At 31.9% G+C, this 24,584-nt stretch overlaps 3 protein-coding genes across 5 annotated transcripts; all 3 read left to right on the forward strand.

The window, feature by feature from the left end:
* LOC114372361 (nucleolar complex protein 3 homolog) lies at window positions 1-8,525 on the forward strand. Its single transcript, XM_028329869.1, has 13 exons — window positions 1-233; window positions 1,353-1,522; window positions 1,628-1,821; window positions 2,264-2,472; window positions 2,616-2,718; window positions 3,176-3,339; window positions 4,329-4,467; window positions 4,880-5,053; window positions 5,129-5,265; window positions 5,500-5,829; window positions 6,492-6,631; window positions 6,769-6,866; window positions 7,695-8,525. The coding sequence occupies exons 1-13, from the start codon at window positions 76-78 to the stop codon at window positions 8,172-8,174; spliced, it is 2,496 nt and encodes an 831-aa protein (XP_028185670.1). The 5' UTR covers window positions 1-75; the 3' UTR covers window positions 8,175-8,525.
* A 691-nt stretch (window positions 8,526-9,216) lies between these two features.
* LOC114370815 (fasciclin-like arabinogalactan protein 12) lies at window positions 9,217-10,371 on the forward strand. The gene has a single exon (XM_028328204.1). It carries the CDS (start codon window positions 9,311-9,313, stop codon window positions 10,190-10,192), a length of 882 nt encoding a protein of 293 aa, XP_028184005.1. The 5' UTR covers window positions 9,217-9,310; the 3' UTR covers window positions 10,193-10,371.
* A 4,072-nt stretch (window positions 10,372-14,443) lies between these two features.
* Window positions 14,444-18,781, forward strand: LOC114370902 (beta-galactosidase 12-like). Of its 3 annotated transcripts, none has more exons than XR_003657947.1 (4): window positions 14,444-14,762; window positions 14,864-14,959; window positions 15,337-15,449; window positions 18,525-18,781. XR_003657947.1 is itself a non-coding variant. In XM_028328306.1 (3 exons), exons 1-3 carry the CDS (start codon window positions 14,643-14,645, stop codon window positions 15,439-15,441), a joined length of 321 nt encoding a protein of 106 aa, XP_028184107.1. In that variant the 5' UTR covers window positions 14,448-14,642; the 3' UTR covers window positions 15,442-15,597. The 3 variants fall into 3 exon arrangements, 1 of the variants encoding a protein (XP_028184107.1); XR_003657946.1 differs by lacking the exon at window positions 18,525-18,781 and adding an exon at window positions 15,607-15,767 and having other exon boundaries at window positions 14,445-14,762; XM_028328306.1 differs by lacking the exon at window positions 18,525-18,781 and having other exon boundaries at window positions 14,448-14,762; window positions 15,337-15,597.
* The last annotated feature ends 5,803 nt before the right edge of the window (window positions 18,782-24,584 follow it).

Raw genomic sequence — 24,584 nt, forward strand, 5'->3', positions numbered from 1 at the left:
TTTTCTTCTTCCTAACAACATTAAACCCTAACAAAACCCCACTCTCATATTCTCATCCAACCACCAAGCTGATCGATGGGGAAGAAGAAGGATAAAATCGTTCTTCCACCGGAGCTTCCGCCGGAGATTCCTGACGACGAAGTTGAAGTTTCCGACGATGACCTCCAATTCGTCAAGGAGAACCGCGCCTATGCCTCCTTGCTTTCCACCTTGGACACCCATTCAATCACCAAGTTCGCATCTTCACTATTTTATAGTGTCACTCCTTACTTGCAATGCTTCTGTGTAAACTGTTAGCTAAAGTAATCCTTTTTCTGAAGGTTTATGAGATTTTTGTCACCATTTATAAATAGGGAATAAAATTTGCATATTTTGACTCTTTGAAACCTTCCCGTGGTAGCGGAGTTTATGTTAGTACTAAGAAACTTGTCGAGGTTGACGGTTTAGGTGCATAGTTAGGTGAAATAATTGAATTATTTTATGAAAATGGAAAACTTTTACAGACTTATCATTCAGAAATTTCCATAGCATTAAGCTTTAGATTGCCAATGAAAAGTTTTTTTTTCCTTTTTGCATTGTAATTTTTTTATCAGTCCTTGTACTGTGACAAAAAGCTTCTTGAGCCTGCTATTTGAATTTTTAGAGTAGGCATCTAGCATGCTTGTAATCTCTTATGAAGCACGGACACACCGGCTGAAGGATGTGTTGCGGCGGCGGACACGTGAGGAACACGTTTTTGCAGTGTCCAATTTTATTTTATTTTTCTTTTAGGCTTCGACATGGTGGTGACACTACCCGGACACACATCTTTTTTTACTTTAATAAATTTTTAAAAAATAACCTAAAGATTAAACTAATATTAACCTAATATTAACAAGTTTTTTTTTGGATTTTTCCTTTCAATGATGTTTTCTCTTAGTAATTTTTTTTGAGACTCTTTATTAATGAACCTAAAGAACTTGGTAATTTTCTTGCATTGTGGAATATGATGACTCTTAATACCTTTTTTGTGGGCATTATTATCATGTGAAAATTATAAAGCTTAGCAACTTGTTTTAAGATGAAATGATAAATATATAAATCTTAATTATCAATTTAAATGTCATGTTGATCATATATAATGTGTCCCCATGTCCTATCTATGTTTTAGTCTTTAGCTGTGTCTCGGTGTAAGTGTCTGTGTTTGTGTCAGAGTCAGAGTTTGTGCTTCATAGGTTATCTCCTCCCTGTCACTTGTACAGTGTGTAAATGTCTTCTGAATTGTAACTGTTTAGCTTATGTGAATGTACATTGTTGTTATGAGTTTTATATGATGAGGTTACTTTGGGAATAACTTTCCCACACATCCTTAGGCATGTTTCACGGGTTGCTGATGCCAAAGATGATGCATTGGAGAAACTTTATGAGAAACGCATGCAAAAGAATGCTCTCAAGAAAGAAAAAGAAGAAACTGGTTTGCAGGTTGATCGTGTAGATGCTCTTCCAATCAAGACATTGGATGGAAAAATCCATTACCGGACAGGTATCTAGTGTTCAATATATAATTTGTGCATTGCTGTCTTCTGATTACTCTTTTATTTCTTTTACCAAGTGCTTTGGTAATGGATACTGTTCTCACACTCTGCAGCTACAAAGACAGTATCAGAAAATGATCCAAGTGAAGAGGGAACTGGAGAGGATGTCAATAAAGACAAAGGTATGGTCAAGCTAACTAAGGCTGAAAAGAGAGCCAAGCTTAAGAAAATGAGAAAAGAGGCGAAACAACAAGGGAAAGAGGTGGCTAAAGCAGAAGTGGAAGAGACACCACAAGCAGCAGTGCTGGTATTATCAAATCAAATTAACTATCATTTTACTCTTTTTATGGTTTCAACAAAGATCCTTTTCTTTTTTACATCTGATACTGTATCAATTTTCAAATAGAATGCTTTGTTTAAAAAGAATCTAGTGCTAGCATGTCACTTCAACAATTATATCCATTAAAAACAGAGAAATGCTAGCAGCACACTCTGTTGTTAAGTTATTTTCATGTGTGTCTCCCTAAATAAAGAGTGTGCCCTAGTTATTTAATAGGATCCACATTCCACATAAATTCACCTAATAATAGAATGTGCTGGAAATATTGTGTTGCAAGCATTCCACTTAAAAGTAAAAATAGTTGTTTTTTCATATATTTTCTTGAACTGCCAACCTTTTTTACAAGACTAGAAATTATTGGACTTGATGCTGTGCATAATTTTTTGTATGCTCTCTTTACTTTGTTTAGGCTGAGGTAAAGGAAGATCTTACAGTTGAGGAGGCATTTGAAAGTAAGAAGCATAAACTTGCAGAATTGGGGAATGCCTTGCTTACAGATCCAGAGTCCAATATTAAATTTCTGAAGGAGATGGTGCAGATATCTAAAGATAATGATGATACCATTGTTAAACTTGGACTTCTTTCCCTCTTGGCTGTTTTCAAAGATATTGTCCCTGGGTATTGCCTGATAGTTATATATTATGTATCATATTATAATGCACGTTTATATGTAATGATAGTACGATTATTTTGCTTCGACAATCAATATTAATTCTATTTTTAATGTTTCAACTTTCATGTTAATGGATGCAATGTGGCAGCTATCGGATCAGGCTTCCTACTGAAAAGGAACTAGAAATGAAGGTTTCAAAGACTGTTAGAAAGATGCGTTATTATGAGTCAACTCTTCTCTCTGCATACAAGGTTCATATTAATGCTCAAGTGTTACGCTTACTATAATTACTTAATTTAGCTGAAACATAGTTATACTGTCATATATGACTTCCATTTCCTGTGCTTGCAATGGTGCTTGTTGCCTTTTTCTTGAACCTACTGTTGGCATGAGTCATGCATATAATTATGTTATAATCATAGTAATTGTCATATCTGTAATTATAGAAATTAGCATATCTGTAATTACGGGATTCATAACCTTTTTTAGAGATTGTAATTATGCTTAAATTAGGCAAGTTGTTATCAGATTTGTATATATATTGCCTCTCCTAGAGAAGAGTAATATTGCTGTGATTTTACCATATTTTGAGTCCTACTTCCTTCATTGGTCAATTTTTTTGAGATATCTTGTTTGAAATTGTTATAAAATATGAATTTTGTTATATTTGTGCCACTAAGATGTTTTCTTTTTTACTCATGTTGTTAGGCATACTTGCAAAGGCTAGTAGTCTTAGAAAAGAAGCCTTTATTTCAGCATGTAGCAGTTCGTTGTATTTGTTCTTTGCTTGATGCAAATCCCCATTTCAACTTTCGCGAAAGTTTGTTGGATGCTACTGTCGGAAACATAAGCTCTGCTAATGAGGCTATAAGGTTCTGTTGTATCTTTTCTGTTGACCATTCTTCATTATAATAAGCTTTCTCCTGAATTTTGTGGAATTTCCTCTGGAAGGCATGAAATTAGTTTGATAAATGTTATTCAAATTTTAGGGTGAAGATTCAATTATCAGAAAAAGGAAACTATGTATGCTATCATTTGGGACATAAGGCAAAAGTCTATGGTAATTGGGTTATTGTTGGATTAAAATTTAGTATGCTAGTCTGCCTTGTGTAGTTCTAGTGTACAATTGTATACCCAAAGTTGTCTATAATATACTGGCCATTGGATTTTATAATGTACAGAAAAAGATTTTTCTTTCTTAATGGAAGTTCCTTTGAGTCATTTATCGGGGAAATAATGTGTGCATATTGATTTCTTGTGATTGAGGTGGTGTTGGAGAGTATACAGAATATTTTGCCATGTTCTGGAAAACATACCTTATCAAAAAGAATTGGAGGATGTGAGTTTTATTCTTGAAGTTGCATTGAGGACTTGGCATTTTCCGACATCACTGTCTCTTTGTCCATTTAAACAACTATCGTTTAAAAATAATACATGCTTCAGGTGTGTAGTCAGTAATGAATTCTACCACAGGAACTTGTTGCCAAGTTTCATAACTAAATATCTTGTTTCATTCCATGATTGTAAGTTGTATCTCTAAGCACTGTAACAATATTTCTGGTATTTGTTACATTTTTTATGACATCATTCACTTTTCCCTGGAATCTGAGTTCTGAAGGCCAGGAAGGATTCTAATTTCAATTTCTCAAGTAGCGGAAAGACTCAGACACAGTTTTTTATACTTAGCATCAATTTTTAACATTGATCCCTGGATCTTTTGGCAAAACAATACCTTGTTGGTTACCACTTACCAGTTATTTTCTTGCTTAGATAATTCATACGGATAACGATTTTTCTATTTCATGACACTTACTATTGTGTACCTGATAGAAATTTCTTGTTTCTGTTTGACAATTGACAGGAAACTTTGTTGTTCCACAATTAAGTCACTCTTTGAGAATGAGGGTAAACATGGGGGTGAAGTTACTGTGGAGGCTGTTCGATTGATTGCCAATCATGTTAAAGCTCATAATTGTCAAATGCACCCAGATTCTGTTGGTGTATGACCCACTCCCTTTGATATTGTATCTTTCATTTGAAGTCTGTACTTTGCCAATTTACTATTTCTCTAATCAGTTGTTATTTTACTTTTTTGTGTGGTAAAATCATCAAGGGCCAAAAAAAGTTATTCTATGATACAACTATGTTTAGAGCCCCCTCCCCCCCAAGTTATTATTTTAGCTCATGCCATGGGTAAATCACTTAAATAGCTTTTTTTAGGTTTTTTCCTCTGAAAAACTTACATAATTATGATATATTTTTTAAACATGATTTAATAAAAAAGTGTATTTTCTTTTAACGAGGCACAAACAAATTCTCTCCTGTAACTATTTTAGTGAAACCTATTTTATTTTATGTGTAACGTTAAACAGAGCTGTTTAGTAATGTTTCTTCTTTGCGACGCCTTTTCAGGTTTTCTTGTCTCTTTCATTTGATGAGGATCTTGTGATGGCTAAAAGGATAGAAGATGAACAGAAATTTAAAAACAACAAAAGTAAGAAAAGGAAAAACTTGGAGGCATCAAATCAGTTAGAGAATGAGAGAAAGAAAAGTAGAAAAGAAATGATCTCCAAGACAAGAGAGGAGGTTATTACTTTTCCCCATAAAAATCACTGTTCTGTTTTTTTCTTAGGTATGATATTGTAGTGATGTGTTCTGTAGGTTGAAGCTGATTACAAGGCTGCATCCTTAGCCCCGGATGTTATGGAGAAGAAACATATGCAAACTGAAACACTCTCTGCTGTCTTTGAGACATACTTTCGCATTTTGAAGCATACTATGCAGTCCATAAGGGCCAGGTTTGTTTTTATATCACGTATATTACCATATCAGAGGGAAACATTAGTGTTCTCGGTTCATACCCTGTTTTCCATTGAATTAGATTCTTTATTTTATTTTTTTTGTTCTTTATATTTTGCTGTGTTAATATTTCTTGTGTAGTTTTTGTTTGTGTGTAACTAAGTAACTTTTGAATGAACATTCATCACTTTCTGTCATGATTGTTGATAATTTTCCCTGACTTTCTTGCTCAGGCCTGAAGCAAACACTGGGGCATTATCTTCTGCAGTGGAACTCCTCCCTTTGCTTGCTCCATGTCTGAAAGGACTGGCAAAATTTTCACATCTGATTGACCTTGATTTCATGGGTGATCTAATGAACCATCTGAGAGTACTTGCTTCTGGAAGTAGCAACTCAGGCAACACTTCTGACAAGTGTTCTAAATGTTTGACCGTATCGGAACGTCTCCAGTGTTGCATTGTTGCTTTTAAAGTGATGAGGAACAATCTTGATGCCTTGAATGTTGATTTACAGGACTTCTTTCTCCATCTTTACAATCTTGTACTTGAATACAGGCCAGGAAGGTTTGCATTAAAATCCAATATTCTGAAGTCTCCCTTTCATTTTTTTTTTTCAAATTATTTTCCAAATGACCAGTATGTTCTGTTTCTGAAAATCTACTAGACACATGCAGGATAGGTCATTGCTGTGGATAACTGGATATGATATTAATGTACTTGTTTTTGTGTTGTCTTACATGCTAGTTTACACACATAAGTATGCATGTAAGTTTAGTAACTACAATTCATCCTACAGATCTCTGCCTAATGTCTTAAGCTTTTAGAATAAGTAGTTATCAAACTCTTCATTATCCTATTGTTAGGAATTCATCAGTCATTTTCCTATATAATATTGACACCAAAATCCCCAGTGGCCTTTTCATGAATGAATGCATTAGAGACTTGGAGATAAAAATGATTACCAGGCCTTCACCTAACTGTTCGTGCTTTTAGAATCAGTTAGTTCCTTTGATTTGTTAGAAAATTGATCTTGTTCCATATATGCATGATATATATATCCAATGGAAGCTTGGAACATAAAGTGCTATTGAATTTTGTTTGTCTTTTTTAACTTTTCCTTGTTTCAACTTTAATGTTGTACAAGGAGATTCACGTTGTTAGTAAATTTTTCAGGGTTTTTTTTAACTTATTCCAGTTAATTTATATGCTTTATTTTTATGATACAGAGATCAAGGAGAGGTGTTAGCAGAAGCTTTGAAGATAATGTTGTGTGATGATAAGCAACACGACATGCAGAAGACTGCTGCATTTATAAAACGATTAGCAACGCTTTCACTGTGTGTTGGATCAGCAGATTCCATGGCTGGTATGTTTTAATATTCCTATATCAACCTTCAATTTCATATGCCCTACTACCTTTGGTAATAAAACACAGGAAATAGAATACTAAAAAAATAAAAGAGAAACAAACTTATATTTAGTTTTCTTTTGAACCCATTTCAGCCTTGGTCACAGTAAAGCATCTTCTTCAGAAGAATGTTAAGTGCAGAAATTTATTGGAAAATGACATTGGAGGGGGCTCTGTTTCGGGCACAATTCATGTAAGCTTCTTTCATGTATTATTTGTTTACATTAAGTGCAGAATCTTTGCTTCAAATATTCTCCTTTTTTTTTATAGTTTGAGAAATTTAATTAAATGGGGAGAGGAGGGCGTACAACTAGAGTGCAGATGTTAAGATATCCTCCTAAGGAGTCATAATAAAAGGGAAAAAAAAGGAAAATTAAACTGGGTATTTCAAAAGAAGTCCTCCATTCCTTGTAAATACTCACTAGTGATATTCTCTTTCGAAACTCCATTTCTAGAATTCTTTAAGATGCCAAAAAGACAAGTTTAAGGTAATACTTATTTTTCTTGAAGCTGCATTTATATGAAGTTAAGGATAATCTGTGACTTTGGTTTGCCCGTGTATATTTTGTGTAAATAAGTAATCTTTTTAACAATTAATATATTATTAATTATTAAATTACTTTCAGATCTATGACCTTGAAGTGTACTATAATTATTTTTCTGGATTGTGTAATTGCTAATAATACAACAAAATTATGCAGTAGTTTAAAATCCAAAAATACGAGGTGTTGAAGCATGAGACCTCTTCTTGAGAGATAAATGATAATGACAAAAATCTGGTATAATTATAAAGGAAAGGGGAAGGAGGGAGAAATGCTTCCAAAGTAGTCTGCATCAGCCTTATGCTATTCTTTTATTTAAAACATTATTTTGTAGATAGCTTATTTTTGAAAGAAAAGTTGGGCATGAAATTTTTTATGTCAAAAATGCTAAACGTGTGAATTTCATTGCAAAATATTTTAGTGAGGACTATTCTTTTTTCTGTAATGCTTTTATGGATTGTCTCCCCTTTGGTATGCAGAAATATCTACCATATTCCACAGATCCCAATTTAAGTGGTGCCCTTGCCTCAGTACTTTGGGAACTCAATCTTTTGTCTAGTCATTATCATCCAGCTATATCAACACTGGCCTCGGGCATTTCAAGCATGAGTACTGCACATAACCAGATCCTTTTATCCAAGTCCTCTCCTCAACAAGCTTATAAGGAAATGTCTCTGGACCAGGAATTATGTTTCACACAACAGAGTGACGGTATAAAATTAAATAACAAGAAGAGACGTGCAAATGGCCCTGCTATTTCACCTTCCATTGGTTCTACAACAGTTACGAGTTCATTTGATGACAATGAATTGCAAAGGCAACTTAGTTCCCATTTTATGGTTCTTCATGACATAAAGGAGAATGAAAGGTTGAGAAAGGAGTTGGATAGGACTGCTCTATCACTACAGCTATATGAACAATATAAGAAACAAAAGAAACGATCAAAACCAAGTAGATGATCAGCCATTGCTTTGTGATGTGTATGGCCCCATAGGTTTCAGTTATGCAGTTACAGTTCATTTCCAGTGGAGATAATTCTCAAATGCGTTCCTCAAACGAGTTCACCTCATTTGAGTGCATGAAATATGGAGGAGAGATACTTTTTCAATTGAAGTAATGCAATGCAAAATGAACTTGAGGCTATCATTCTTTGGAAGTTGGATGATCCTGTATTGTTATTCATTGCCTTATATAAACCGATGTTGGTTTAAGGCACAATCAATTTTGTAATACTGCCATTTCTTTTTATGAAAATTGGTTTTGATTATTTTGAACGAATATATGATGATGAAGTCAGAGAGTATTTACTATTTGATTCTTAGTTAAATCTAAAAGGTATTTTACAGTTTTACTTCAAGATAATGGTGAATGTATCTTTACTCTCTGGCTTTATATATGTTTTCTCGAGGAACTAAATGTCTAAATGTATAAAAATATAGTTTGCATTGTTTAATATAACTAGCTCCTCGTGTCTCCTTTCAATTAGTATAAACTACTTTATATATCTTTCATATTTTATAAGTATAACTTATTTTGTCAAGTGACATTTTCTAGCTACAACTTACATTATTTTTCATAATTACATAAAAGAAAAAGATACACTAGTGAGATTAAAAAGTCCTCCTCAGAGTGGTTTATTCCATTCATATAGCTCAATTACTCACAATTACCTGAAAACATTCTGAATTCTGATCAGGAGTAAATATAAATGCTCTATACAAAAGCAGTTTTCGCACACTATTAGCCTTGCCATTTCACATAATTAAAGAGAAAGAAAAAAAAACCAACCAGGTGAAGCATCAGAACTGAAGTAACCCTTTAGCAGGTTTAGTTTGTAACTTACAAACATATCTTCGTTGATGCAACACCTCAATTTCCTTTGCCAGCTAACTCATTGTATGATCACAAATCACAATTTATAGTTTTAAAATAAAGCCTTTCACATACCTATCATTGTCTCCCACTCCCATACTTGCTCTATAAAACCCATCTCAACCATAACAACAATGCATCAAGTGCTCGTTGCCAATACAAATCCAACCATTTGCATTCCTTTCCAAAAGAATCACAGCCTTCATTCACCGAAACTAAAACCATGTTGAAGAAGCAATCTCTCTTGTCCTTCTCACTAGCACTGCTAGTTTCCTTTATGTATTGCACCACCACTTTAGCCCAATTATCACCAGCTTCTGCCCCTCTCAAACCAACCCAACCTACACCTACCCCACCGGCTGCAGCTCCTCAACAACCATTGGTTCCTTCATTGCCACAGTCACCAAGTGATTCCACTCCTGACAGTACTCCAGCTGTTGACATTGTTGGAATCCTGAGGAAGGCAAAGTCATTCAACATCCTAATCCGCCTCATGAAAACTACCCAATTGATCAACCAACTCAATGCACAGCTCCTCACTACTAAATCCGGAGGCATCACCATTCTTGCCCCAGATGACAGTTCCTTCTCTGAACTCAAAGCAGGCTTCCTCAACTCTGTTTCTGATGGCCAAAAGCTCGAGCTCTTACAATTCCACGTTATTTCAGACTATGTCTCTAGCTCCAACTTTGATACTCTGACCAACCCTGTGAGAACGCTAGCAGGAGCTAAACCTGGAAAGGTGGAACTGAATGTGATAAGTTACGGAGGGAGTGTGAACATCTCGACGGGTGAGGTTAACACCACCATTACTGGCATTATATATACGGATAAACATCTTGCTATTTATAAGGTGGGTAAGGTGCTTCTTCCTATGGACTTCTTTGCTGTGTCTAAGGCACCTGCAAAGGCACCCTCTTTGGCACCAGAACCATCCGCAAAGGCTCCTAAAGCGGATAAGGAGAAGTCACTGTCTCCAGATTCCTCAGAATCATCTGAGATTAATTCCACAAACGAGAATTCTGGCACTGTGAATATCAATGTGCATGCAAAGTGGGTGCCCCTTGTTCTTGGACTGGTTCTCATGACTGTATTCTTATCATAAACCAGAAAAGAACCCAAGCTATTACATACCATAAAGTTAATACTGGAGAGTGCTATATATGATTGCGAGAATGGAGTGAGCACTACTGTAGTGGATTAGTTTCGAGGATTTGAGATTGTATCCCTTTATGAATTTATTCTGAGATATGTTATGGCAGCTTCAATGTTTTTTGATGCACACTTCAATGGATCAATATTTTGCAAGTTTATAGTTTATGATATATTTTGAAGAAAAAAAACATCGATTGGAATTTACAAATTAATACCTCCAATAAATTATCACGCCAACAAGAACTTATAAGTTATAAGCATATAACAACATTGCAACACGAGCTTTTGTACCGAGTTGGTATCCGCTCCACCAGGTATGGTCCTCTTTTCATGATTCCAACAAGTTTCAAAGACTTTGTTCATGGAAATGTTCTAACGCTCATTTGGATGCTCTGCTTCAAGCTGCAACACTAACAATTCATTCAAAGGACGCTCATCTTTCCCACACCTGCTACAAGTCAAAAACAAGATATCAGAAAGAAAATCTTGTGTGCAAAAGGAAATAGAAAACAAAAATAGGAATTGTCATAGTCACATTTATTAACTAATAAATTGGGAGCATTGTAGTAAATGGGAATCAACCAACTCGCCATACATGGCAATATCCATGAAAAGAGAATCACATATGAAAGACGATTTTGTTACATTTTTTTTACAGATTAAATTTGATTTCTTTATCTTTTAGGGTTTAATTTGCAAGTGTTTCACTCTTAGGATGGATTTGGTTATTTACCCATGCATACAAACCCTAATTCAAAGATTTTTATTTTCAAAGATTGCATAAAAGAGTTGTAGAAAACAATGATGATGAACATTAGAGTTCTACACTAAACAGTCTCCCATGCATACAAAAATTATTCATCAATGTTTATCCCTCATTTGTTACCATCAACTAATAAAAGTGCTCAAACCCTAATTTCTTGCGAGAAGAGTCTAAGTCCCATGACTAAACTATTAATCTTTTACAAAGCTTAGTCAAATTACTTGTTTTAAGAAAAAAAAATCAAAGAGGATTCATGAGCTGTGCTCTATTCCTAGACACAAGACCCATAAGGTTCTATTCTCTAATTCATAGTTCAAATACATTTTCTAATCATATTTAAATCATAAAATCAAATAATGGTTGATCAAGCCACATGTAATCATTAAGCAAATAAAAAATCACTTAATGTCAAAAAATAAACATGTATTAATAACACTAAAGATATATATGAGTTTAGATTTAGTTACATCAAACCCCAATTTATGGGAGCTCAATAACTAGTGGCTGAAAGGAGCATAAAAAATGGTGAAGAAAACACCAAAATGAAAAATGGAAGTTTGGGAGAGTTCACACAACTACATCAATTCCAAAACCTAGGTGAGAAAAGAACGTTATATTTCCTTACAAAAGCCCCTTTAACTTAATTAAGTTTTGTCTTCAACATAATATTTTAAAAAATTCTACTAAATGAGTTCGGTTAATATTCATTTCATATTACATTCTATTTCTATCATTATTATTTTTTATTAGTTTTTTCAATATTAATTGGACTAAAAGAATAAGCATCAGTCCTTAGCACTTCGTTTGGTAGGAAAAATTAAAAAATTAGTATGAGTCTCACATGTTCAACACTCTATTTTAATTTATATATATATATATATATATATATATATATATATATATATATTACTTTCATCTATTTTATTTCTCATTTCTATACCAAACAAAACATAAATAAACAACTACTTACTCTTTAAGGAATGATTGATACGCAAAAATACAAATTAAACATTAACGCTTAATATTAAGCAAAAAAATTAATGTAAGCACTTGATGTGGCCTTAGATTCTCTCTCAGTTAAACTCTCAGACAGGGACTACTATCAATTTGGTAGTATACATAGAATCACCATGTGCCTCTGAAATTAGATTAGATTTTCCTAGATACATGCTTCCACTGGATGTGGGAAGATAACCTACGGAATTATGACGTTAAAGAAAAATAGTTGGATGCTCACATCTTAATGCACCTGCCAATACTTTGGTTCTGCCTCTTCCCCCCACCAATCATTATTGATACCACCTTTCCGTGATAGGTAAGGCTAAATTGTTATGTTTTGAGCAAAGCTTTAATTTTTCTAACCAAAAGAAAATCTCTTAGCCACAGCGAGGAAGATAGGTACTGCTATTATTGTTCATTCATTAGCCAAGTATCTCAACAAATTTTTCTTTCACCCTATCTTCACGGAGAAAAAGAAACTAGTACTGTTTGATTACAATGGTTTTCAGCATAACACACTACAATTCACAAAGTCAATTGATTGGGACGGGAGATTGGTGTGGCCTTCAATCATAAAACCACATTGCTTCATGCGTACATCCGTATGTCATCGTTGATGCAACACCTCAATATCCTTGCCTCATAGCAACTTAGTGTTTTCTCACAAATCTCACAAAGGTTTTAAAACAAAGCCTTTCGCCTACCAATCATTGTCTCACATTCCCAGACTTGCTATATAAACACCATCTCCACCATATCTTCAATGCATCAAGTGTCCACTGCCAACACAATTCCTATCATTTGCACTCCTTTCCAATATCATCTAAACCATCTTTTAGCAAAACCCAAACGATGAAAAAGCAATCTGTCCTGTCCTTCTCCCTAGCACTGCTAGTTTCATTTTTGCATTCCTCCACCACCTTAGCCCAATTATCACCAGCTGAGGCTCCTCAACAACCATTGGTTCCCTCATTGCCACAGTCACCACTGCTGCTGTTGACATTGTTGGAATCCTGAGGCAGGCTAAGTCATTCAATGAGACTAATTTCACAAACGACAACTCTGGCACTGTGAAAATCAATGAGCATGGAAAGTGGATGTCCCTTGGGCTTGGAGTACTTCTCGTGACCGCATTGTCATGGTAAACCAAAATAGGATTTGATCATTTGATGCATTACAAACGTCCATGCTATTACTTACAAATTCAGAGTCAGTTCATATTGAAGAGTGCTATGATTGCGAGAAAGGAGTGACTATTGAGTACTATAGTATAGTGGTGAATTATCCCTCTGAATTTATTCTAAGATGTGCTTGGCTGCTTCAATATTTTATTTTTTTGTGATGCAGTGATGCACACTTCAATTGAGGTTGCTTCAATATTTTGTAAGTTGTGTATTTTGAAGAAGAAATTCATGGAAACTTTGTCTCGAATTTACTAGTTAACACCTTCATTTTGTTTGGCTCATAGAGGACTGTATTTAAATATATTTTTTATAATCGATATTTGATTTTTTTTTTGTGAGATTTTAAGATATTTTACAAATTTTGATTTTTTTTAATTTTATCATATTATTTTAAAATTTATATAAATAATTTTTTTTTATTTTTTTCTGATTATTTTTAAAGAAATTTAAGTTATTTATTTTGAATTTTGACTCAATTGGCCTTTAAGAAAACAAATTTTAGAATATTACCAAAACAAAGGGTGAAAACAATGACTGTGGGACCCGTGTGCCACGTACCATCACTGGCCACATTCACTTCTCAGTCCCGACTTTTCACTACATGGCATCATCATTGCAGTGGTTGACGTTGACGCTAAATGCTTCCCTGTTTATTTGTTCAGTGATCGTTTCATTTACCATTGAAAAATTAATTTTCAAAAAGTGCCCATTTTAATAAAAACAATAATTATCATTAAAACTAATGTTAACACACATCTTAAATTAATTATATTTAGTAATTTAAGATCAATTCTATGACAAAAAACTTAATCCAAACAGAAGTGAGTCCAAGCTAAAACCACGGCTGAGTGAACTCGGGAGCAGTCAAAGAAAATAATGTTTCTTAAATAATATCTTGATTCCAGTCTTTTGAATAAAAAATATATGATTGAATTTTTTTTTTTTGTCAAAGTTATTGATTAATTTTTTTAATAAAAATTAATTATCAATAAAATTTATGAATATTGATAAAAAAAATATACTATAAGGAAGATGAACATGACATTAACAACCTTTAAGTACTTTCCATGTTTTTCAATTTCAAGTTCAACTTCTAATTTATTTTCACTGTTAATTTAGTGGCTAAACAACAACGTGATGTCCCAAAAAGACACAAGAAACTGATACATGAGCCTAACTGGCCAAACATTCTGGGGCAAACTTGTTTTTATCTGTCTGTCTTAAACATGCAAACCCATTTATTCCTTTTTTCAACTCTATCCTTAAGCCACTTTCAGCACTTGCTTCAACCCTTCAACACAAGTGCCTTATGACAACGCGTGCCTTTAAATACACGAAGCAAAACACAGAGAGGGAATCATTTATCATTCTCTTGCTTTTTTGTTACTAATAATCCCAAAAAGCAATGAGAACATCACAAATTCTGTTGGTTTTGCTTTGGTTCTTCTGCGTTTATGCCCCTTCTTCGTTTGGAGCAAATGTCACGTATGACCACAGAGCATTGGCCATTGATGGCAAGCGCCGAGTCTTGGTATCTGGTTCTATATATTCATTACCCTCGTAGCACTCCAAAGGTTCTCTTCATTACCCTCTTTCTAAGTGTGTGTAATGTACATCCATTTTTACCTTAGTCTTTGAAGTTTGGAGTTAAAAGGGGTTGTGTTTGTTGTTCCAGATGTGGCCAGACCTCATTCAGAAATCCAAAGATGGAGGACTTGATGTGATTGAGACTTATGTTTTCTGGAACTTACGCGAACCAGTTCGAGGCCAGGTTCTCTTCTGTTCTGTGTAGTTCTGTTAATGTTACTTTTACCATTTTTGTTTTGTTTTTGTCCTTCACTGTCTCTTGCATTGTATTGTTTGTATATGTGTGTGTTCATTTTGCAAACAAGTAAAAAAATATATCAGAGGGTCCAAATCAAAACCAAAAGTAAAAGTATGCAGCTTAGGAAAATAAATGGTCACTGTTTCACATATTATTCACAGCTAATATGAACAGTGTAGTTAAATCTTAAAAGCATGAAATTGGGAGAATTATTTCTCAATGTCAATCAGAAGGCATAAATTGGAAACAGTTTATAAAGTTGGGGTCTTGTGGTTGTGAATTGTGATCAAATCAATGATGGATTATATACTTTGGCTTGGCAGTATAATTTTGAAGGTAGATGCGATTTGATCAAATTTGTGAAGGTAGTAGCAGCAGCAGGTCCATATGTGCATCTCCAGATCGGTCCATACGCATGTGCTGAATGATACTACGGGTAAAAGTTGATCATTTAAAATGTAATTTTCGCATTAAATTGAAGAATTTATACACTAAGTTTTTTTTAATCAAATATGTTTTTAAGATAAAAATATCCAAACATAATTAGTGAGCTATCGACATTGATTCTATGATTGTTCTTTTCTCTTTGACAGTTTCACTCATCTATCAAGTGGGAGAGTCTATTGGGTGGGAGACAGGTTCATTGTGTTAGTACTTATATAAGTAGAAAAAAACCTAAAACACAAAAAACAAATCTATCAGTTGGGAGAGTCTCATGAATTAAATACAACATTAATTAATTTATTATGCTCAACATGAGACTCCTAACAGAATATTATCATCAAGTTGCCTAAAAATGTCACACTAATCTGTTAAAAATGTAAAGATACTACCACTTCCATTGTTACACCTGCAAGGGAGCTAGTTTTTTTTTTTTTTCTTAAAAAAAAAAAGAAACTCAACAAGTTCTTTTACAGATTTGACTTGTCTATAAGAGGAAATTTGTAAAATGAAAAATAAATAAATATGAAACTATTCATACGTGGATCCATGATATTGGGTTAGCTTTTCAGTTAGGTACCCTATAATCATATCATCAAGGTTTTGGATGTTCCAATCTCAAAACTAACATATGATCGGCTACACACAACGAAGAAAAGAGGATATTTGTTATCTATGGATTTTGTTGTACAACAAAGAGTGCTTTCTCTGCAATTGCCAAATGGCTATACCATGCCCATAGTTTCAACCTCAATATTGGACCGGAAAAAAAAATTACACACCCTGTTCGGAAAGGCCTACGCAATGGCGGCCCAAGATTGCTTTTGCATCAATAAGATGTTCTCTCGTCCGAGATTGAGGCTTTTTTATTATTATTATTCATTGGAGGATTAAGGGTTTATTTAATTTTTAAAAATATTTTCTATTTCTATCTTATTTTCATAATCAATTAGAAAAGCCTTATATTATTTTATTTTCAAGTCTTGTTTTCACTATTTTCTTACATAAATATTTGAAAACAAAAAATAAAATAAAGTTACTATTTTATAATTATTTATTAAAAACAAAATGTTTTAAACTAAACAGATCCTTATAACCAGAATCATATATATGGCTGAAGGGTCAACATTATTTTAACCAACCACACATTGGTCAACTATCTTGATATTAACGAAACTGATCTCGTTACAAACCGAAGGGAAATTGTTCACCCCAAAATGGGGTGGAGGAAAAAACTATTTCCCCTTCTCTTCCATTAAAATCTCTCCATTCTTTATCTTAACTAAATATATCAGTATAAAAAAAATTAAATAGAATATTTAATCAAAACTTCTTCAATCTCATCCACTTAAATCTCTCCATTGTTTCACTTTAAATCAAATAGTTTATGTTAAAACAACAATAAATTAATATTAAAAATATTCTTTTCTTACGTTAAACACTCCGTTAGTAGGGACATGTATCATGAATAGAATTAATCTCTAATATAATGAGTTGAAGAACATTCATAATCTATGATTTAAGACAAAAAAAATTGAAATTAAATTTCATAAAATTACATATATTTTCTTTGCTTTTTCTATACTTATATGGCTACACTAACTCCATTAATTGTTTTAAAAACACTATATTGTGTTTTCCTGTGAGGAAAGTTTAAGGAAAATTACTGTAAATGTTAAAAAAATCTTTATATATAATTTCATGAAACTTCAAGATATAATTTATCTTAATATAAAATATCTTTATATATATTATCTGTTTACATGCGTTTGAATATAATTGTTAATAATATTTTATATCACAACCGGATGAAGATGATGAACGACATACGTGGAAAGTTTATGAGCGACATAATCGTCGAACAGTCAAATACCCCATAATTTGACGAGGCAATATGAATGGGTGGAAGAGAAAATACATCACCACCATAAATGTCAATGAAAACACAGAACTACTTTGGATATATTGTAGTCATCACTACTTTTAATATGAATTAATTATACATCTTATCGCATATCACGTTTATATTTCGTTTCACCTTTCTTATTTTCCCTCCTTTTTTCAAATTCACGAAGAAATAAAAATGCTTACATTAATTTAAGTGGTTTTTATTATATTCCAAGTCTATTATATAATAGATAATTTGAAAGTATTTGACATACTGCCTCTTTCACATTTATGTACAAACTACAAAGTTGCATCTTTGTCTCAACCCTCAAGACATAATTATCTAGAGAAAAGATAGAGTACAAGTTTATCATCCAAAATATTTCAATTTTTATTTTAAAACACTTTGTTTAATAAGGATATTACAATAATTGAGAAAAGCAACTAGCTGAGGTGGGATCAGGCAATTTGCTAATTCAGGTCCAGCAATATATGATTGGGATAGACAAAGCTAGCATGCTTTAGTTAACTAAACTGACATAATTGGCCATGCGGCCACTACTTAGCCATCGGTTTAATTAATGTTTGACTAGTATTTGATACGTAAGAATTTAACAGATCATGTTAAATTTTACTGTATTTCTCTTTTGCTTGTTGATGATTTATCTTGTTTTGGATGGAGTTTTCAACATTCTTCTTATAAATTTGGGTTGAATTTTTCCCCCCACTTAATGAAAATTTTGAATATAAGCTTACCCAATCAATTTTGTCCATACGCTTGCAATATATAATGTATCTAGTATCTAACATTCAGGCAACTGTATCTGTCAAGGAGCCAATAAGCTAAGTGGCTTAGGTGGGGTGAATTATTGTATCGATGTACTTGTCCAGTTGTACCTAGATTTTAAGAGTTCAATCATGCATTCAAGATTACGAGCCATTGTTCTACTTGTTTATTTGTAGAGAAATTGGGTGTATCTGCATAAAATCTTTGAGTACCTATTTGTTGATTTCACAATGTTCTCCTTATTTATATAGATTTGGGTTAATTTGAAGGATTTTATTACAAAAATATTTGCATGCAGTAACAAAACACGTTACCAGTGGATTTTGGGCTTTATTTACGTTTTTTTTTTTTTTTTTTTGTAGTTTCCTAACTGATATAGAAGTTTCTGTTATACAGGATATGGTGGGGATAGGATAGAGGATTTATTCTGTCAAAAAGGATAGCGGATTTATTGTATACAAAATACCTTGTTCCGAAGGATTTGTAATGTTTTGTTACCCCCTTATACCTTACATCCTCTATCAGTCTAAATGATTTTTTTTTTTCTGACTAAAGAAAAAATTCAAGAAACTTTGTTTAAGGTACTCAATTTAGATACACAGCAACAATCATACACATGCAGGGTAGCACGAGTGTTTAGATTAGCACCTCTCAACCAAAAAAAAAATAAAAATTGTACGTCTTGTCGTTGAAAACAAGCACACGGGCAGAAGTATTGTTTTTCATGAATATTTTTGTCTGAGTTTTTTTAAAAAAAAAATCGTAAAATTAATAAAAAAAATAATTTATTTTTAAATTAAAATATGTGCGTATTCCCTTAGAAATAGAACCAGCTTATCTTTAAGCACATGTAAATTAACAATGAACAATGAAACAGAAACATATATACTTTTGCTCTCGTAAGGGAGCAATAAGCTTTAAAATTGTCAAGATAGCATAATTTAATAGTTAAAGTTAAATAAAACATGTAATGATAATATAATAATTTTCTTACACCATTTTATATATACATATGATAAGTTAATTAACTTTTATAATAATTATTTTTAAAATTATGTCAAGAATGATTTATATAATTGATTATAAAATATTTAACAATAGATGTCCATAGTTATGGAGAAATACTTACAAGCATAGTGAGATTGCTGATGAATTATATTAATGAAAGTGACTAAAAACTGCACCACTTGGTTCAACCATGTTTTTCTAATTTAGACAATTATTTTTTTACCTTTTATATTTGTAATCATCAAAGGAAAATTCTATTGCAGGGACTGTATATATATCTTTACCATTCCAGCACATGTAATTTTGTATTTATATAAATTATTAAATGAAACATTTCTGCATTTTGATTTGATTTTATTTGCTTACCCTAAAAATCTGAAAAAGAAAACGAAAGGATAAAATACAGATAAGAGGTAGATTGTTCCTTTAACCTTGGAAGAAAAACAAGGATGAAATGCTTATGGCAGAGAGGGTCTACATCAGAGGTATACTCATACAAAATGTGTATGGGTTTCTTCTCTTTAATGCAAAAGATAGTGACCGGTGAGGAAAGCTTTGTCACATTTTGAAAACAAAAGTGCTCCATAATATTCCTCCATGAAATGAAACAGATTAAAACTTGAAGGTAGGAAAGAAAAAAAAAAGGAGACACACAACACACAATGGGGTCTCTCTCAAAGCAGAAAAAGCAAGAAAGGAATCAAATTGGAAGGCGTAGGAGAAAACAACAAAGAAAAATCAAATGCTTATCTCTTTGACTGCCTCGTAAAACATAATTTTGCAACGGATTTTACAAGGTGGGTGGTTTGGGAAACAAAAAGCAAAAGCAAGAAGCAGATCTTCTTGGAGTTTTTTTTTTTTTTTAACCTTTTGGGTGCCCATAAAATCAATTACTTATGTGAAAGACATCCTAGTATGATCATAAAATGGATTACGTAGAGGACGTTTTATCATACTTAATTCTGTTAAGGAATGCATAATTCTAATTATGGATTCTGCATTCCTAATGCCCTGCGCGTACTTTCCAATCTACTATTCGATTTATCTTTTTTAATAATTTTATTCAATAACAATGTGTACCCTCATCCTAAAAATTAACTAAAATAAAAATGAGTACCCTCTGGCCGTAGATGGCTTTCAATTTTGCCCCTGCTATTAAGGAAACAGGTATAATTGAACAATCATTTATTTATCAGATACTACATTGAAGAAAACCTTATATACATACCCTCTTTTTTAATTTGTGACAGAAACATATACATATATACCCTTCTAATTGAACAATCATACCATTCTTAAATGTTATATTAAAATACCATAAAAAGGTAAATGAAGTGATATATTCACAGGAAACCAACAAAGGATAAACTATTTTCTAAAATGAATAATACGAAAACATTACAATTATTTATTTCTGTGCTGCAAAAATTTTGTTTGCATTTTAAAATTAATTTTTTTCTACATCTACTTTTATATTATAAAAATTATGTATGGACCACATTTTAATTCAAATAATATATAGAAATTAATAAAAAAACAGAAATGTTAAAAATAATAAATTTAAGAAATAATTTTTTAATGAAGTGTGTAATTTCAGCTTTGTTATTTATTTATTATAATAATTAATTTATATTTTTAATAATTATAAAAATTGAGAATAAAATCCAAATTTTAATACACATTCAAACAATACCGTGTGGTTGGCATGGGTTAGATTGTTACATTTCCAAATGAGTGTCTACAAATTCAGATTTAAATGTAATTGTCATAATTTACTAACCGTGTTTAAAATATATGAATTTGACTTCCTCGCAATTAGGTAGTGATATAGATATAACATTTTTATATTTTATATTTCTTTTCGTAAATTTATTATCAAATTTAGTATTTTAAACATAACATTTATTCTACCAATAAGATTCAACATAATTGATAGGTATAGTTGGATTTTTCAAACATGTTAATATTCATTCTTATTGAATGTCGTATTTTAACTACATTACTTTTTAATATAAATCACTTACAATTAAGTATTACTTGACTTCTTTATTTTTTTTTTGTCTTTGAAAAATAGCTCTATTTTTTCAAAATTGAATTGATGAGATAGTAATGTTTATTTAGAATACTGTTTGACATTTTTGTTTGTTTAATTCAAGACTTTAGACATTAGGTATATGTTATATTTACACGTGTGTATGTATCATAAATAGAAATCCTACCCATTCTATAATAAAAAATAAATAAAATCCTACCCATTGTGATTACAACTATTCAATATATCGACTTTGTGTTTGGCTGTTATGAATGATACCTACCTGAGAGTACAACGAATTGAATGCATATGGTAAGTTCCAACCATTCAATGTTTTCCAACTATTTGGTTAATTAACTTGTGACAAAGGATTTTTCCGAGCACCAACACAGAAACGCCTTCGATATCAAGGTACCTATTCTATTCCCCCTCTCCCCATATATTCTTTTCCCCATTCTTTCTTCTTGTTGAATAATGAGTATCCCATAGTGCTAAATTCAAACTTGCACACATAAGAAAGTGGTGGAAATGCAAGAAACCGTGGGTTCAATATTTACGTGAAAATATTGCATTGATTCGTAATATTCATCATGTCTTTGCTGAACATTCCGGGACGCTGTTCCCCTTGATACCACTTTATGATAGTACGTATTGGATTGCTTTATGTGTAGAAAAGAAGTTTGTATCATATAAATAGTCTCTTTAATTTCAAGATGTGCGTAATATATCTTTTGCTTTTTTCTTTTTGTTGTCATGGTCATTTTCCACACGAACTTGTTGCCATAAAGCCATAACTGTGCTATAATAGATTGTATTCTCTTGGAAAATATTATTGTAAATCACTCAATTCTTTAATTATTATGTGGTATATTAAAAAAATGTACAACTTTTTAAAGAATTTGAATCATATACCCACAACAGGAATCTTTAAATTTTTTCATTTAACTCTCAGGAGAAATGAAATATGAAATTCATGTGAGAATAATTAATGAGCTAATAATAGATGTAGGTTAACCAAAGAAAGTGAAATGAGAAAAAAAAAATCAAGAAGGAATAAAAGCAAGCTTAAGAAACAAACTTTAAAGTTCTTAGCAGGCAATTCAAGTCAGCACTTTTAAAGTTGAGGTAGGGCCGTTCCATTAACTAGTGGCGCGCCGTGGCGGTTTGTTATAGGGACCATTCTATTTTTTATATCCATCTTAATACTCCAAAAGTATCATAAATATTTTTAAAAAAATTAAGACGGGTATAAAATGTTTTCATATTTGTTTCATGATTATTTTTTTTATAAAAAAGGTCTCATTAATTTTTATTTTATTTTATTTTTGTGTAAGGGAGAAAAAAATAAACAACAAAGACCAATTATGACAAATTATACCTATGAAGTAAAGTGGGTATATTTCATATTTTCATTTTCAAGAGAATAATTTCATGTAGTACAAAATTAATAGTAGATAATTATAAAGAAGGAAATACTATTTTTTTAATATATTATTTTCTTGTAATAAGTTTTTTTTTAAAAAAAACCACAAATAACATTAAATGTGGGCATGGTGTAGCTCTTTAGAAATGTCATTCTTAAAAACATTAATTTAAAATATCTTATTCATATGAATGGAAAATTATGTCTTAAAAATACTGAATTTAATAATTAATCTTTAATTATTAGAGAATCTTTAATATGTTCTCTTTTTTAATTATTTTTTTTATCATTCATAAAATTTGAATACGAGGCTTTACTTAAAAAAATTGAATTGAATTTTACAAAAATCAATAAACTGTTAATATAAATATATTTATTTCATTGTGTGCAATGTATTCAAACTCTATTATTTTCCTCTCCTTTCTCTTGTAATGTCTACCATGAGCCTTTGTTTGAACTAAATAAATGAATGAATGAACATATGTGTACAATTTTTTCTTCATAAACGTTAAACTGTAATATTTTCTGCTAATTCATTAAAGCCAAATCGAATTAATTAAATAAAAAAAATCTCATAGCTTTGTCTTTTTTCTTAAGAGTGACACATATAATAAAACACGCATCCAAATATCACTTTTCATCATATCCTCGTTGAATCCAAAATCGTTGGTTCCGGTTAGATACCATGATGAAGATGCTATTATGATTTATGCATCTTCTAGGTTGTCAATACTCAAATATGGAAGGACGATAGATAGGTGAAGTCGATCGTGAAGAGTTCTCACATTCTAAAATGCGGGACCACTTCTTTTGCTCTTTAAATATGCAATTACTATATATGGCCCAATTCTCTTTCATCTATGCAACAATTCTCTGCTTTACAAGTTTATTTGGATTATTCAATGGCCCCCTTCTCTTCCTTATTGTCTCTCAAATCATTCCCAAAGACCCACATTCAACGACGCATAAACATAAACCATGCTCCACAAGTCCTACATAAAGCAAAAGCAGAGCCATCACCTATATTATACTCTCAAAGTAAGATTAGAATTAGGTTAACCAAAATTTAATTATATTCTATACAGGTATATTTATTTTGATATTTATTTGAATAGATGTTACCATACAGAAGTTTATTACAAAACTAAACAATTAAGCGTATTGCTAATATAGTACTTATTTTGCAAGAGAAATAATATATCAGTAAGTTATTTTTTTTAATATATTAGTAAGTTATAGTTTTACATTTATTAAATAACTTGCTAATAAATTTTTCTAAACAAGCTGAAGTGCATTCATGATTATGACAATTTATTACTTAAATTTGTTAAAATATTCATTTTGTTAATATACTCATTTTAAAAGTAAATGGAAATATATTAGCATGTCCCACGAAATATTGTTTTTTTTTTCTTCCATTATATAACCTTTTTTCCTTTTAATAAAATAAGATTATGCTTTTCTGATTAGATAACGTTGATTTGATAACTATGGGAGTCTACTAATTATTAATGTCTTTGAGAAATTCACAACAAGGCAGGGAATTGCAAATGGCCTCCCCCCGGTTGCCTTAATTTTCCTGCCTGCTACGACCTATATAGCTTGTATTCTTTCGCATTCTTTATAATTACTTCCCCAGGATTTGAATTTGATTAGACCCATTTTGTTTGGTTTGTTCCCACCATAGTATTACTGTTCTTGCATCAGTCCCAAAATTCTGAAATTGAGAAATTCAATTCAAACTTAGTGGTGGAGATTCTTGTTATACCTTTGACCCTATTACTTGTGTCTATTTTTGCATGCTGCACTGCAGCAACTGATTTTGTTTTGGCTTTATTTTTCTTTTTTTTATGTCAGAAAAGTTCAACCATTTTTATTTGGTTTGGACCTGCTTGGCAATTATGATAGTTAACACAAACAGATACTGCTTAGAGTTAGTGGAGTTAACATATGTATTTTTTTTAAAGTTATTTCATCTAAAAAGTAATAAATA

The sequence above is a fragment of the Glycine soja genome, chromosome 10, assembly GCF_004193775.1.
Source record: "Glycine soja cultivar W05 chromosome 10, ASM419377v2, whole genome shotgun sequence".
Classification (NCBI taxonomy): domain Eukaryota; kingdom Viridiplantae; phylum Streptophyta; class Magnoliopsida; order Fabales; family Fabaceae; genus Glycine; species Glycine soja.

What these genes read in the sequence shown, in the direction of transcription:
- LOC114372361 (XM_028329869.1), top strand. Translation starts at nt 76, where the DNA reads ATGGGGAAGAAGAAGGATAAAATCGTTCTTCCACCGGAGCTTCCGCCG. An exon ending in AAAAATCCATTACCGGACAG is followed by an intron (nt 1,523 to 1,627) that starts GTATCTAGTGTT and finishes CACACTCTGCAG; the next exon opens with CTACAAAGACAGTATCAGAA. An exon ending in ATCAGCAGATTCCATGGCTG is followed by an intron (nt 6,632 to 6,768) that starts GTATGTTTTAAT and finishes AACCCATTTCAG; the next exon opens with CCTTGGTCACAGTAAAGCAT.
- LOC114370815 (XM_028328204.1), top strand. Translation starts at nt 9,311, where the DNA reads ATGTTGAAGAAGCAATCTCTCTTGTCCTTCTCACTAGCACTGCTAGTT.
- LOC114370902 (XM_028328306.1), top strand. Translation starts at nt 14,643, where the DNA reads ATGCCCCTTCTTCGTTTGGAGCAAATGTCACGTATGACCACAGAGCAT. An exon ending in ACCCTCGTAGCACTCCAAAG is followed by an intron (nt 14,763 to 14,863) that starts GTTCTCTTCATT and finishes TTGTTGTTCCAG; the next exon opens with ATGTGGCCAGACCTCATTCA. An exon ending in GCGAACCAGTTCGAGGCCAG is followed by an intron (nt 14,960 to 15,336) that starts GTTCTCTTCTGT and finishes TTGGCTTGGCAG; the next exon opens with TATAATTTTGAAGGTAGATG.